Here is a 15,771-nt window from a genome sequence, read left to right as displayed (position 1 = left end):
GCTCGAAATAACTATTTTTGAATGAAAATGGCAAGTTTAATATTTACTTTCGTGATTTATCAGTATGGGGATGAATCAGTGAATTTTCTAGAATTTTTTACGAATTTTTAGGATTTTTCTGAGATTTATTTGAAGAGGAAATGCATTTATTCTAAGAAAAAAAGATATATTTATAATAGAAAAAAAAAGTATTGACATCATTTTCGAACTTTGAAGGGCTTTTTTGCAAAGTTTTGTTGCAAAAGACCCTCAAAACAGCTCTCGGTCGTGACTGCAAGCGTAAAGATATAATTTAAAATCTTCCAGGGTTTTATTGCAAATGGTTTATTAATTGTTTTAATGTTTTAGAAAAAAACAGAGGAGAGAGAATACGCAAAGGGTATATCTATAATTATATTTGGGCGGCGTCGGACGACAAATGTTTATTTCGCAAAGGACTTGTATGTAAATTTCAGGGCGATATCTGGAAGCGACGACGTGGCCTCATCACGACCGTCGAATGAAAATCTGACAGCGGCCAGTGATAGAGGCCACTTGTGGTAAGATTACCGGCCGTGCGACGCATGCGAAGCGCACGCACGGGCAGTGACATGGCAAATTATCATTTGAAGAATTCAACCCTAGCCGCACACAAAGGTGCACATCGAAACGTATGCAATTTCTGACTTTTGAATGTTTTGTTTTGGTTTTGTTTTCGCCAGGGGGTACGTGGCGCAACGGGAAGAAGCCCGCTTGGAGAAGTTGAAAAGTCGCTGGCCATTAGGAGGGCGACACATCAGCGCGTAGTAATATATATATAAATAGATTTAAATCCAATGGCTAATATTGGTTTAAATTCATTTATTCATAACTTTTGATCCAGAAGTCCGATTGAGATGATTTTTTTATGGATTTGCTCGTATTGATCCCCTCTTTCTATCTATATAGTTGGATCATGGAGATCAAGCATACATTGATATATATAAATTAATTACCAATTAGGGGTAAAATGGTCATTTATTCCATTTTACCTAGGTATAAAAGCCAAATTTCGAGAGGAGGGGGGTCATTCTTGATGGTTCTCTATCACAGCTGTAAGACAGAGAGGATCCCCAGCCTGGATCAACCTGTTTGGTACATTTCCCTTCATTGTATTTGAATTTTGGTGCATTTTGAATGAAATTAGTTCAATTTCTTGTTTGATTTTCTTGATTCTGATCTGAACTTCTAAATCGCTTGGCTTGAGCGGCATGTACAAGCCCTGATTAGGATTGAGAGGAGAAATTGAGGGATTTAACTAGGCATTCAACTGCATTCCCAAAGAAAAACTCTAAAAAATTAACTTTGAATAGGGTATTAAAACTTTAGTTTCTTTTATCTTTATCACATAGTGTTGTAGTCAGTTCTGAATTATCTAATCCACAAGTTAAAAACCTTCTTCTTAAGTCCCTCTAAAGTGAATTCCTTAATTCTCTTCTTTGGATCAATTAATTCAGCTTAGAGTCCCCTAAATTCTTCCACTCTTCTCATCTCCTCTATCTTCCTCTCTCAATATTCTTTCCAATTAGGTTAAATTGCTCCTCATTGAAGATTAAGTGGTCCTAATTATAGAAAATCATCGAATTGAACTCCTTACTAGCCTCCCTTGGACGATACCTTCACTGATCATGTGCATCTTAAGTGAGGTTTTATAAATTTTATTGTATAAGCTAAAATTTACAACGACAAGGGCTAAAAACTGCATAATTTTTACCCCTATTTTTGGCTTATCACCGCCACCGCCAGCGTCACCGCTGCCTCCGTAGCTATTGCCGCACGTCGCTCGCCGTCGGTTGCCGCAGCTCGCTGCCCCTCCACCTCAGCCCATGTCATCCTCCACCATCGCCAACGCAGGCGTCACACGATGATGCTTCCACGGCCGCTCGCTTTCGGCCGCCGCCACTAGTGCCACCGCTGTATCTACAGCTGCTGCCGTTGTCGCCGCTGCTGATCGCCGCCTTTGCCGCCGCCCCTGGTCGACCCATGTCTGCCCTAGGTTGCCGCCCGACCGGTTGTTCGTCTCTCGAACGTCGCCGACCACTCCGCCATCATCCCGTCAAGCACCTCGACCCGTGCTCCGACTCGCTGCATCGGCCCGCCACGCCAATCAAGACTCGGCTTCGACCACCGCGGATTCCCATCCGCAGGTCACACCGCTAACCCTACTCGCGCGTTATTATTTCTAGCAATATTCTCTCATGTGCTCCATCCTCGGATCTCGCCCTTTGTCGTTTCTCATTTGTTTGGGGAATTCGGGTAGTTATCTCCGTTCGTTCTTCCTGCTCGACAACATGTTTCTGAAATAGATAATTGGATCGAGGATACCCGCTCCGACGGCGTCCTTCGATTGATCTATCGGGTCATTGGGAGTCTGATCGTACGTGACGCGTACGGGAATCCCTCCAGGGCATCGCTCTATTTCGGCTATCACTGTACTTCTCGTTACTTTCTTCATAATGTGCATCCTTCATCCCTCGTCAAACCGCGTGTTGTTCTTCGACGTCATGTGTTGCAACGCGCGCCGTTGATCCCGACCGTCCGTGTTGCATCAGCCGCCACCCAAGGCCGCCCAGGGCAACCCGCCCTAGGCCACCCAAGACCGCCGCCCAGGCCGCCCAGGGCTGCCGCCCGTGGCCACCCAAGGCAGCCGCCCCAGGCCGCCTAGGCAGCCCGCCCTAGGTCGCCCAAGGCTGCCGCCCAGGATTGGTGCCAGTCCCCTCTTCCTTCGTCCGTGCCTGGTCGTCCGCCTCACTCTCTACCAGGGCCGTACAACGCCTGGAACGCCCGGTCTTTTCTTCCAGTGGGCCGCTCAACGCCCGGAATCGTCCAGTCTTGCCTCGGTCTGAATTTCCCGCATCCTCTTCACTCACTACGGTGTCGAGGTACGCCTGAACTCTTTGGTGTCGGAGTGTTCTCCGTTCAGTATTTTCTTGAGAAGTTTCCACCGCCGTCAGAATTAGATTTGGTTTGGATTCTCGCTTCCTCCCTCTCTTTTGAATGTTTCTTCGTGACACGAATTCGGGTATTGATTTCGGTGCTTAGGCATCGTCGTGGTGGGTGAAGACAGTACTCCCGCCCTCGACAAGGGTCAGAGCTGCACCACTAGTTTTTCATCGGTTTTAAAGTCCGAATCCGACCGTGTGTATTTCTATGGGCTGTTTTATCCCTCCTGTGCCCAACCCATCCACCGTCGTCCTTCCATCCGTAACCTTCCCCGTACTCCAGTCATCCAGTCCTTAGTCGTCCTGCGTCATCGAGATGCTGATAAGTGTGAAGTGTTGGTGTTGAAGTGAAAATATAAGATGGTATGACATCTCTCTAGATGGTTAAATAGAGATCAAATCAGAATCTTCAGGTTCTACAAATTTAATTTGCATTTTGTTGGCGATATAGAGATTGTATTTCACATATCGACTTATTTTGATTTTACTTTGTTATCAGGCCCTAGAATGACTTAGTGGCGAAAAGGCATCAAGGGGAGGAAAAGATTTAGCTTCATTGGTGCCTAAATATGTTATCTCATGCTTATTGCAGGCTCACTAGAACATTTGATGTGCTTGACGTTGGGATGTTTCCTCTATTTTAAAAAATGAAATGTCAATCGACATGAGTTGACATTTTTGTGCATGTATTTGTTATTCAAACATGGAAAATGTATTCTTGCAGGAAGAAAGGAATAGTGCAGCCAATGTAGGAAACATTAGCCCAAGCTCAATGCATACCACACCGAAGTGTACAAGTCCTCCTAAAGCGATTAGTCAAACAACCCCAAGACCCCAAGACTACAATAACGATGACAACAAATAAGTAATGCACGATGCACTAAGCCCCGGAGAAGTCATGCCATTCTCTTTAGAACAGAAGGCAGTTATTCAGGCGAGTACCAAGAGCCTCCTTGTAGGGCTCCTTCACCTTGCTTTGATTGACCACATGATCAAGCCCCACGTTCTGGTATAGGAATGAGGCCCACTTCCTCTTGGAGCGGACTAATACTCTGCCAAGTGGGTTAATTGCATATTTTGGTGCCATTACAACTTCATGGCTGTGATGGTTCACTCGGTCCAACGTCAAGTTGACAACATTGTCTGGCCAGACTTTGACCCACTCAACATAACAGACAAAAGTGGCAATGGATGGCTCTACGAATGAAACATAATCTAGCCTCAGTCCCAACCTCCTAGGACTGTAGTTTCATTTAACACTCTTTATAAAATACACTTAATCAGTTAGTTTTTTTAGCAACCTATCTTTAGTGTAATTCTGCATATCTTTCGTTCCAGCCGTCCACAAGATTTTAGTTCGTCCTAAACATTTCAAAGTATCTTTAAAGTTTAATTTTAAGTTTGAGATTATGAAATTTAATTTTTAAATAATTACATTCTGCCAAAATTCTTAAGGGTACCTGATAAAAATTATCGAAACATAATTGTATTCGATATCGATATACTCTTAACGATATCCACTTATCGATATCCAATACTGTTATCTAATTAGAGACCAACTGGCGTTGTCCATATTCAATATTCCATTTCCTTATCAGACACATTTTTGACTTTTCTGGATAACGGATATCGGATATGTTATTCGGTCATTCTGTTTTTCTGGATGACATTAATGGCACCCTGGTACTCTGGAGAGAAAGACTTATAGAGACAAAGAGAGAGAAAAATAGAGAGAGAGATCAAGAGAGAAAGATAGAGAATGAAGCAGATAGAGAGAAAGATGTATACAAAGAGAAAGATAGACAAAGAGAAAAAGGGACACAAAGAGAAAGATAGAAAGATAGAGAGAGAGATAGGGAGATATATATATTCATGGAGAGAAAGATGGAGAGACAAGAGACAGACTGATAAAGAGAGACATAGATAGAGATAGATGAAGAGACATAGACAGAAAGAGAGAAGATCGAGAGACAGAGAAAGAAAAATATAGAGAGAGGGACTGATAAAGAGAGACATATAGAGAGAGATAGATGAAAAGACAGACAGAAAGAGAGAGGAAGATCGAGAGACGGAGAAAGAAAAAGATAGAGAGAGAGACATATAGAGAGAAAGATAGAGAGACACAGAGATAAAGAGATAGAGAGAGAGACATGTAGAGATAGATAGATGAAGAGACATAGACAGAAAGAGAGAAAGATAGAGAGACAGAGAAAGAAAAAGATAGAGAGAGAGACATATAGAGAGAAAGATAGAGAGAAAGATAGAGAGACACAGAGATAAAGAGATAGAGAGAGAGACATATAGAGATAGATAGATGAAGAGACATAGACAGAAAGAGAGAAAGATAGAGAGACAGAGAAAGAAAAAGATAGAGAGAGAGACATATAGAGAGAAAGATAGAGAGAAAGATAGAGAGACACAGAGATAAAGAGATAGAGAGAGAGACATATAGAGATAGATAGATGAAGAGACATAGACAGAAAGAGAGAAAGATAGAGAGACAGAGAAAGAAAAAGATAGAGAGAGAGACATATAGAGAGAAAGATAGAGAGACAGAAAGAGAGAGATAGAGAGCGAGACATATAGAGATAGATAGATGAAGAGGCATAGACAGAAAGAGAGACAAAGATAGAGAGACAGAAAGAAAAAGATAGAGAGAGAGACACATAGAGATAAAGATAGAGAAAGAAAAAGAAAGAGAGAGAGACATATAGAGAGAAAGATAGAGAGACAGATAGAGAAAGAGATAGAGAGTGAGACATATAGAGAGAGATAGATGAAGAGGCATAGACAGAAAGAGAGAGAAAGATAGTGAGACAGAGAAAGAAAAAGATAGAGAGAGAGACATATAGAGAGAAAGAGAGAAAGAGATAGAGAGAGACATATAGAGAGAGATAGATGAAGAGGCATAGATAGAAAGAGTGAGAAAGATAGAGAGACAGAGAAAGAAAAAGATAGAGAGAAAGACATAGAGAGAGAAAGATAGAGAGACAGAGAAGGAAAGAGATAGAGAGAGAGAGAGACACATAGAGATAAAGATAGAAAAAGAAAAGATAAAGAGAGACATATAGAGAGAAAGACAGAGAGAGAAAGAGATAGAGAGAGAGAGACATAGAGATAAAGATAGAAAAAAAAAGATAGAGAGAGAGACATATAGAGAGAAAGGGATAGAGAGATACACATAGAGATAAAGATAGAGAAAGAAAAAGATAGAGAGAGAGACATTTAGAAAGAAAGATAGAGAAAGAAAAAGATAGAGAGAGAGAGACATTTAGAAAGAAAGATAGAGAAATAAAAAGATAGAGAGAGAGACTTACATTGAGACAGATAAAAAAAGAAAAAGCTAGAGAGAGAGACATATAGAGAGACACATATAAAGAAAGAAAAAGATAGAGAGGCACAGATAAAGAAAGAAAATGATAGAGAGAGAGAGAGACAAATATAGAGACAGAGAGATAGAGAGAGAAACATAAACACAGAGACAGAAAGATAGAGAGAGAAACATAAACAAATAGAAACGAGATAGATAGATAGATAGAGAGAGACATAGACATAAAGATAGAGAAAAAAAAAGATAGAGAGAAAGAGACAGAGAGAGATAAACATAGAGATAAAGATAGAGGAAAAAAGAGATAGAGAGAGAGAGACATATAGAGAGAAAGAGATAGAGAGAGATACACATATAGATAAAGATAGAGAAAGAAAAAGATACAGAGAGAGAGACGTACAGTGAGACAGATAAAGAAAGAAAAAGCTAGAGAGAGAGACATATAGAGAGACATATAAAGAAAGAAAAAGATAGAGAGAGAGAGAGACAAATATAGAGACTGAGAGATAGAGAGAGAAACATAAACAGACAGACAGAAAGATAGAGAGAGAAACACAAACAAATAGAAACGAGATAGATAGATAGATAGATAGATAGATAGATAGATAGATAGATAGATAGATAGATAGATAGATAGATAGAGAGAGAGAGGAAGACAGACAAATAGACAAGAGAGAGAAAGAAAGACTGCTCCCCTATATAAAATACCCTTCCCCAGCCATCTTCGCCTACCGCAAGAGATCGGCAGAAGAGGAGAACCCTCAACAATGGCGGAGCTCGCGGAGACCTACGCCGGCGTCCCCACGACGGAGCGCGGCCGCGGAATTCTCCTCTCCGGCGACCCCAAATCGAGCTCAATCGCCTTCTGCAATGGCCGATCCGTCGTCCTCCTCCAACTCGATCGCCCAATCCATCTCTCCGTCTACGGCGAGCACGCCTACCCCGTCACCGTCGCCCGCTTCTCCCCCAACGGCGAGTGGATCGCCTCCGGCGACGTCTCCGGCGTCGTCCGGATCTGGGGCGTCCATGGCGATCGCGCCCTCAAGAACGAGTTCAGGGTCCTCTCGGGGCGTATCGACGATCTCCAGTGGTCCGCCGATGGCCAGAGGATCGTCGCTTCCGGCGACGGCAAGGGGAAATCCTTCGTCAGGGCGTTCATGTGGGCGGATTACTTGGGTTTTTCTAATTTTGGTTTTCTTTTTCTGTCTTTGTTGGCGTTGATTTCGATTCGGCGTTCGTTTGAGTGCAAAACTCGATTTTTTCTCCTCGGGATTTTTTTCCTCTTTGTTGGAGTTGATTTCGATTCGGCGTTCGTGTGAGCGCAAAGTTTGATTTTTTCTCTTGGGGTTAATTTGGTTTCGTGTTCGTTTGAGTGGAAGATTTGCATTTTTTTTCGGGATCTTTTTCCTCTTTGTTGGGGTTAATTTCGTTTCGTGTTCGTTTGAGTGGAAGATTTGAATTTTTCTTCGGGTTTTTTTCCTCTTTGTTGGCGTTAATTTCGCTTCGGCATAAGTTTGAGAGTAAATTTTGATTTTTTCTTCGGGGTTTTTTCCCTCCTTGTTGACGTTAATTTCGTTTCGTGTTCGTTGAGTGGAAGATTTGAATTTTTCTTCAGGTTTTTTTCCTCTTTGTTGGCGCTAATTTCGCTTCGGCATAAGGTTGAGAGCAAAATTTGATTTTTTCTTCGTGGTTTTTCCCTCCTTGCTGGCGTTAATTTCGTTTCAGCTTTCGTTTGAGCACAATGGTTGGTTTTTTCTTTAAGTTTTTTTAATCTTGGGTGTCTTTAATTTCGTTTCAGTGTTGCATGAGTTTTTTTTATCTTTGTTGTCGTTAATTGTCCTGTGATTTCTTGGGTCAGGTGGGATTCTGGCAGCAATGTGGGCGAGTTTGACGGGCACTCAAGAAGGGTACTGAGCTGCGCTTTCAAGCCGACGCGGCCGTTTCGGATCGTGACTTGTGGGGAGGATTTCCTGGTTAATTTCTACGAGGGCCCGCCATTCAGATTCAAGCATTCCCACAGGTTTATTCCTGAATCGATGCTTTGTTTATTTGAAAAGTAGCTTCTTCTGGGTTTCAATCTTTTACCAGATTGTAATTAGAGGAGATTTCCTTGATCTGTAGTGTGCACCTGTAATGACTGTTTGAATGTCGCTCAGGACCTATCTGAGGTAGATTTCTTTCGTTGCGTTTCGAAAAAAACAAGATTTATTTTGTTGTTTAGTGATCTAAATTATGATTCTTTACTCTGTCTGCAGCTCTCTCTCCCCAACTTATGTGGGTAGCATCTTTACTCATGCAACACAAATAGGGAAATAGGGTGGTCTTCGCTATTTTCTTTAAAAAACAAACACAAATAGGGAAATCAATCAGATATAAGAGGCTATTAAATCTGAAATGGACATTGAAGATTCTTCCCTTTCATGTTACTTTGCCATGATCTTCTTCAAAAGAACTAGATAACCTCTTCTATATGACTCATAAGATACAGTTTGGGGAGCCATTCTGCCTCCATTTTTATTTATTGGAGTTATGGTGCCTCATTTCTTTTCTGCAGGTATTCACGCTGTCCAATACCCAACATATGGTATCAGTTGAGATATTCTTATATTTGTCATATGAATTTCGACCGGAAATACTAGTGTTTGTTTGTTTTTTTTTAAATATAGTGTTTTTTGTAATGTCTTGATTATGAGTGCGTGAATCTAATATTATTTTCTTTGTTTTACTTGGTCAGGGAACATTCAAATTTTGTTAATTGCGTGAGGTATTCTCCAGATGGCACCAAATTTATCACCGTAAGCTCTGATAGGAAAGGAATAATATACGATGGGAAGACAGGGGAAAAGATGGGCGAGCTGGCTGCGGAGAATGGTCATAAAGGAAGCATCTATGCTGTTAGCTGGAGCCCTGACAGTACCCGGGTAAAGTTGAATACTTTTCCCATTTCTTACTAGGGTTGGAGGACAATATTAATTTGTCATTGCCATCGTCATCCGTCTAGATTCTTGTCGTCTTCGTCACCATTGCCTTAGTGGCAGTCGAGTGATGAGGACTATGATGACCTGTCATTGTCATCGCCATCATCATTCTGGATGGAGAGAGGAAGTTGAGAGAGGGAGATAATCACATATATGAAAAGATATTATATAAATGACATTTGTTGTCTACATTCTTTGTCATCGTCCTAATCATAAGGTGGCTGCAATGAAAAGTCTCTATTGTCATCCATAGCAGCAGGAGAATAACACTTATGTGGCAGAGTCATCATCATCATCTCATCCTGCACAGATGAATGATGAGGTCAATCTCAAAGAATATCTGTATGGATGATAGTGATGCCTCGTCTTCCTATGGTCAGTATCATCAAGGACGCCAAACCTGTATTTTTCATGTCAAATCAACCAAAAGCAAATTTATTTATTATTTTTTCAGCTTTTTATTTTCCAGTTTTACTATATATTTATAATTTTATTTTTTTTCAATATTAATAGTTTGTATATTTGATTATTGAATGTTTCATATTTTAAGTTTTCAATTTTTAAAATATATATATTTTTAGCATTATTTTATTTTTAAGTGAATTCTTTATTTTTATTTTTTAAAGGCAGATGAATTCAAGAAATTTAAACTTTAAAGAAAACAAATGCGCAGGTGTTGACTGTTTCGGCAGATAAATCAGCGAAAATATGGGAAATCTCATCCACTGGGGAAGGCAAGCTACAGAGGACTCTCAGTGGCTTAGTGGGCTCAGGGGGCATTAATGATATGCTTGTGGGTTGCCTTTGGCTGAACGATCACCTCCTCACCGTCTCTTTGGATGGAGTCATCAACTTGTTCTCAGCCAGTAAACCTGATATGCAGCCAACATCATTTTCAGGTCACATGAAATCTGTCAGCTCATTAACCTGTTTATTTCAAGGGGGACAGAAGTCTATCATCTCCAGTAGCTATGATGGGACTATAGTTAGGTGGATCCAAGGGGTAGGATTTGAGGGAAAGCTGAAGAGAAAGAATAACACCCAGATCAAATGCTTCTCTGCTGTTGGGGAAGAAGTCGTCATCTCTGGGTTTGACAACAAGGTTAAGTTTTTTCCTTATCTTCCACTTCAAAAAAAGGTTTTTTCCCATATCTATTATTGTCTCCCCACAATCGATAAATACCTGTCAATTAACAGAATTTATTTTTCTTGTCAATTAACAGAACCTTCCTTGTGCTTTTGACGCTTGAAATTTATTAACAAGGTGTTGCCTTTTGGGTGATTTCAAATTTACCTAAACATTGAACACGGTTCTGTCTGAAAATCCCTCTAATTTCATTACACTTCTTCTGCCTTCATCAGGCATTTATGAGATTCCAAAATTTACGTAAAACATCGTATCAAAGATCAAGTGGGCACTCTAACCCTGCTGCCTAACACAAGGGTTTGAAGGGCTGATTTATGCTGTACTTTCGTTATGTTAATGCTGTACTTTCGTCCCTCAGGTGTGGAGGCATCATCTTGTGTGCAATGAACTCGGAGACTCAGAGCCGATTGATGTTGGTTCCCAACCCAAGGACCTAAATCTAGCCTTAAACTCTCCGGAAATCGCCCTGGTCTTAACTGATTCCAGCATATCCATTCTCCGTGGGAGAAATACTGTGGCAACCATCAATCTGAGATTCTCTGCTACGGCGTCTGAAGTTTCCCCTGATGGTAGTAAGGCAGTTGTCGGGGGCCAAGATGGGAAACTCCATGTTTACCGCATCCATGGGACTGTGATATCCGAGGATTCTGTATTAGAGAAGCACCGTGGCGCCATTACTGTCATCCGGTTCTCCTCAGATGGGCAGTTCTTTGCCTCTGCGGATGCCAACCGGGAGGCGGTTGTCTGGAACTCTCGATCCCTTGAGGTGTGTTGAACCCCTAAAGTTTTTCTCAACGTTTTTCACTTTTTTAAATCTTAATTTGCATCACGAAATTTGGTTTTTGTGGCTTAGATTTTAAGAGAGAACGTGAATTTGTTTACTCTAAGTTATTATTAGTAATTAAAATTGCAATGAAGATAGAGGAGCAAAATTAGGACAACATTTCAGCTAATTTTACTCCCGTGCGCTAGTGTTAATTAGGCATATGGGAGAATAACTAGTACGTAAATATCCCTAAAACGATTTTGATCCTATTTATTTCTGGAATGTGATTTTATCCATCCATTAGTGCTTACCTGTAATTGGGAAATGCGCACTTAAAATCACTCAGACCTCCCTGATTAAATATAGAAATATCTCCCTTACATCTATGGTCAGAATCCACAGAATCACATTTATATCCCTAACTCGTTAGAATTAGGGGGGATTATTGTCATTTCCATTTTGCCCAGTTTCCTCTCCATAAATATGGATCGTGAACCCTCTAGTTAACTGTAGTTTGGTTCTGTTCCTTTCTCTCCATCTGCCCCCCTCACACTCTGTCATCTCGTCTTTCTCTCCTCTGTTCTCTCACTTGCCACGCCCTCTCTCTCTGCGCTCTACCGCTTCTCTCCTTCCCCTCTCTCTCCCTCTCCGCACTTCTCCTCTTCTTCTTTCTCTCTCTCTCTCGACTTATTCCTTCTCTCCTCTCTCTTCTCTCCTACCCCTCTCTCTCTCCATTTATGCCTTCTCTCCTCTCTCTGTCTGCACTCTATCGCTTCTCTCCTTCCCCTCTCTCTCTCTCTCCACTTATCCCTTCTCTCCTCTCTTTCTGCGCTTTATCTCTTCTCTCCTTTCCCTCTCTCTCTCTCCCCACTCATCCCTTCTCTCCTCTCTCTCTCTCTGCACTCTATCTCTTCTCTTCTTCCTCTCTCTCTCTCTCCACTTATCCCTTCTCTCCTCTCTCTTTCTGCACTTTATCTCTTCTCTCCTTTCCCTCTCTCTCTCTCTCCCCACTTATCCCTTCTCTCCTCTCTCTCTCTCTCTGCACTCTATCTCTTCTCTCCTTCCCCTCCCTCTCTCCACTTATCCTTTCTCTCCTCTCTCTTTCTGCACTTTATCTCTTCTCTCCTTTCCCTCTCTCTCTCTCTCCCCACTTATCCCTTCTCTCTCCTCTCTCTCTCTCTCTGCACTCTATCTCTTCTCTTCTTCCTCTCTCTCTCTCTCCACTTATCCCTTCTCTCCTCTCTCTTTCTGCACTCTATCTCTTCTCTCCTTCCCCTCTCTCTCTCCACTTATCCCTTCTCTCCTCTCTCTGTCTGCACTTTATCTCTTCTCTCCTTTCCCTCTCTCTCTCTCTCCCCACTTATCCCTTCTCTCCTCTCTCTCTCTCTCTGCACTCTGTCTCTTCTCTCCTTCCCCTCACTCTCTCTCCACTTATCCCTTCTCTCCTCTCTCTTTCTGCACTTTATCTCTTCTCTTCTTTCCTTCTCTCTCTCTCTCTCTGCACTATATCTCTTCTCTCCTACCCCTCTCTCGCTCTCTCCATTTATCCCTTCTCTCCTTCTCTCTCTCTTTCTGCGCTCTTTCTCTTCTCTCCTTTCCCTCCCTCCCTCTCTCTCTCTCTCTCTTCATTTATCCCTTCTCTCCTTCCCTTCCTCTCTCTCTCTTCATTTATCCCTTCTCTCCTCCTGTCTCTCTTTCTGCGCTCTATTGCTTCTCTCCTTCCCCTCCCCCTCTCTCTCCCTTTATCCCTTCTCTCCTTCTCTCCTTCTGCACTCTATCGCTTCTCTCCTTCCCCTCCCCCTCTCTCTCCAGTTATCCCTTCTCACCTCTCTCTCTTTCTGCACTTTATCGCTTCTCTCCTTCCCCTCCCCCTCTCTCTCCATTTATCCCTTCTCTCCCTTCTCTCTCTTTCTGCACTCTATCTCTTCTCTCTTTTCCTCCTTTCTCCCTCCATTCTTTACTCCTCTCCATCCTCTTTCTCTCTCTCTCTCTTTACTCTATCTCATCCCCTTTGGAGCCTGTGATTTCTTGAATATCGAAGAGAAGGATTTGTGGAAGAAAAGAAAAAGAATGATCGTATTATTTTCACACACAGAGCCCACGGTACCGTACACCCCTGTTCCATTTTTAGAGGGACTACATATCGACCGTTGGAATCAACGGTCATATTTCACGATGATCGGGCCCATTTATAGAATATGGGCCCGGTAGTACATGATATAACATGAGTTAATGGGCCTCATTTTTGGGCCATATGATATAACAGAGCCCAACGTAATCCTTAGTTTTTTGCTTTTAATTCTTATAATATCCGTTCCAGGTGGGGCTGAAGAACATGCTATACCACACTGCTCGGATTAACTGTTTGGCTTGGTCTCCGGATTCAAAGAGGGTGGCCACTGGTTCTCTGGACTCTAGCGTCATTGTCTATGAACTCAGTAAGCCAGCGTCAGCCCGGGTAACGATAAAAGGAGCCCATTTGGGAGGGGTATGTGGGCTGGCTTTTGTCAATGTGGACAGCCTAGTCAGTGCTGGCGAGGACGCCTGTGTTCGCCTCTGGAAGTTGACTCTGCATTCATGAATACTCCTCCATGGACAGATTCTTGGGTTTTCTTTCTGAGGAGAACATGATGGTGTGATTTTCATGGTTTTGGCCGTATTATTATTGCCAGAGGTAACCATATTTTCTTCACTTTTACTTGGCGTTGATTTCATACAGGCTGCTGGTGTTCTTTCTATCAGGCGTTTCGCATCGTGTATTATTCTTTTGAAAAGTTTTGTCATGAAATGTGAAAAATGTATTGTTGAGAATTTTTTGTGTGAATAAAATATTTGAGCTTTTTATTTCAAGCTTAGATCGACATGTAAGCATACTTTATCCCATTTTATTTGGTGCTGATTTCCTACTATCAGCAGTTGTGATTTTTGATAGAATTTAAGATTGTACTTCGCTTTGACGTGAAGCTTAGATCAATACTTTCTTGAGAAGATAATTTGATCTAATTGTGTTTGAATGAATTTTTAGTGGAGGGAGAAGTAACTTATTCTGTGCAAGCGGTTCTGTAAGTGAAAAATTTTCAATTACATTGAAATTCTTCTTATAATTAGATTATTTGTCCTGGCAAAGCAGGCCGGTCTTTAGCAGACAAAATATAACACAAGGAAAATATATTTCTCATTAAAGTGGGTGTCATGTAGTTAGGCTTCAATTGTTTTTGGACCAAAATATTTTACAGTGTTTTTATGTAGTCCAAGTAACACTTTTTGGCAAAAAAATTTCTGTGTGATATTTCCAAGTTTGAAAACTGTGATATTTCTGCAAATTTAGTACTGATAGATTACAAGTTCAACTCATCTTGTGCAATGGACAGTTTCACAGGATGCAATGATAACATTTTAAAAAAGAAATCTACTGTCTCTGCCATAAGCAAAGCAGATTGTAAGCTGGGCTACCGATGTTTAATTCGTGTTTTATGGTAAATTCCTTCAGAATATGTTTACAAATGTGAGACAGACATCTTCAGTGGCAACTATAAGAAACAGTATTCAACACGATGTTTAGCCATTATGTGTACGTAACGATCATATTTATTTATCACATCGGGAGGGTCACCGATTATGTGTTATTATTATTATAATCATCTGTTTTAGATCATGGAACACTATGATTGTATAGATAATTCACAACATGTATTCCTTGATAGTTTAACAAATTTAAAAAATCCCCAAGACCAAGAATTAATTACCGTCAAAATATCAGATTTTCTGTAGCATGATAGAACATGTGAGTTTGCATCAAAGAGAAACTATTCTGTATAATTGTACAATCTATGGTCTTGTTTATGTTATTTTCACTCTTGAGTCTTCCAAATAATGAGTAGCACCCCAAGCTTTGTGCTGATAAGTCTTCACCTCTAGCTAGGTTAGTTGAGATGAAAATCAAATGTTATCTATTAAGTGGGATGTGAATGGTATATTTTTCATAGATTTTAATGTTTATTTCAGCGTTATGAAATAAACCTAAGCTTGGAATAAACCTAAACCACTATTTTATTGCCATGATGATAGCGCCTATAACATTTGAATTAAGCCAAGTACTAAATATAATATCTTTCTATGGGGAGAAATAGAGTGTGCTTTCAGCTGTTTCCAAAAAGATTATCCAAATCATTTCCTTGCTTTCAACGCATTTATAAAATGGTGTCACTTGGGGAAAATCTTTCATTTCAAGTTCCAAATCGTTTATTAAACACACTCAAAACACGTTATAACTGTCTTAGGATTATATTTAAATAACTTTTATCCTGACTCTCCAATTAGCTAATAATTTAAAATACGAATCACATTATTTTAGTCCATTTAAAAATCTAAATACAACATGATTTAGATGAAAATATCGAGCCGAATCTCCATTTAATTGATCTTTTTAAACACATCCTTCTCTATCTTAATATTAATTTCTTACTGTCTATTTATAAAAAGTATCTTTAAAGATATCCCCATTTGAATTAATTTGAGACTTAAAACATTCAAAAACGTTGACAAATACATTGAAGCATTGAAAAATATATTCAAGATCGTGTGGTACATTG

General features: G+C 40.7%; 1 protein-coding gene across 1 annotated transcript; it reads left to right on the top strand.

Annotated features, from left to right (window-relative positions):
• The first annotated feature begins 7,009 nt into the window (after positions 1-7,009).
• Positions 7,010-14,029, top strand: LOC144702929 (transducin family protein / WD-40 repeat family protein). The gene is made up of 6 exons (XM_078574954.1): positions 7,010-7,447; positions 8,147-8,308; positions 9,023-9,209; positions 9,940-10,368; positions 10,772-11,179; positions 13,500-14,029. The coding sequence occupies exons 1-6, from the start codon at positions 7,056-7,058 to the stop codon at positions 13,758-13,760; spliced, it is 1,839 nt and encodes a 612-aa protein (XP_078431080.1). The 5' UTR covers positions 7,010-7,055; the 3' UTR covers positions 13,761-14,029.
• Positions 14,030-15,771: the final 1,742 nt, after the last annotated feature.

Source organism: Wolffia australiana, chromosome 5, assembly GCF_029677425.1.
Source record: "Wolffia australiana isolate 7733 chromosome 5, ASM2967742v1".
Lineage (NCBI taxonomy): Eukaryota > Viridiplantae > Streptophyta > Magnoliopsida > Alismatales > Araceae > Wolffia > Wolffia australiana.
This window is presented reverse-complemented; position numbering and strand designations above follow the sequence as displayed.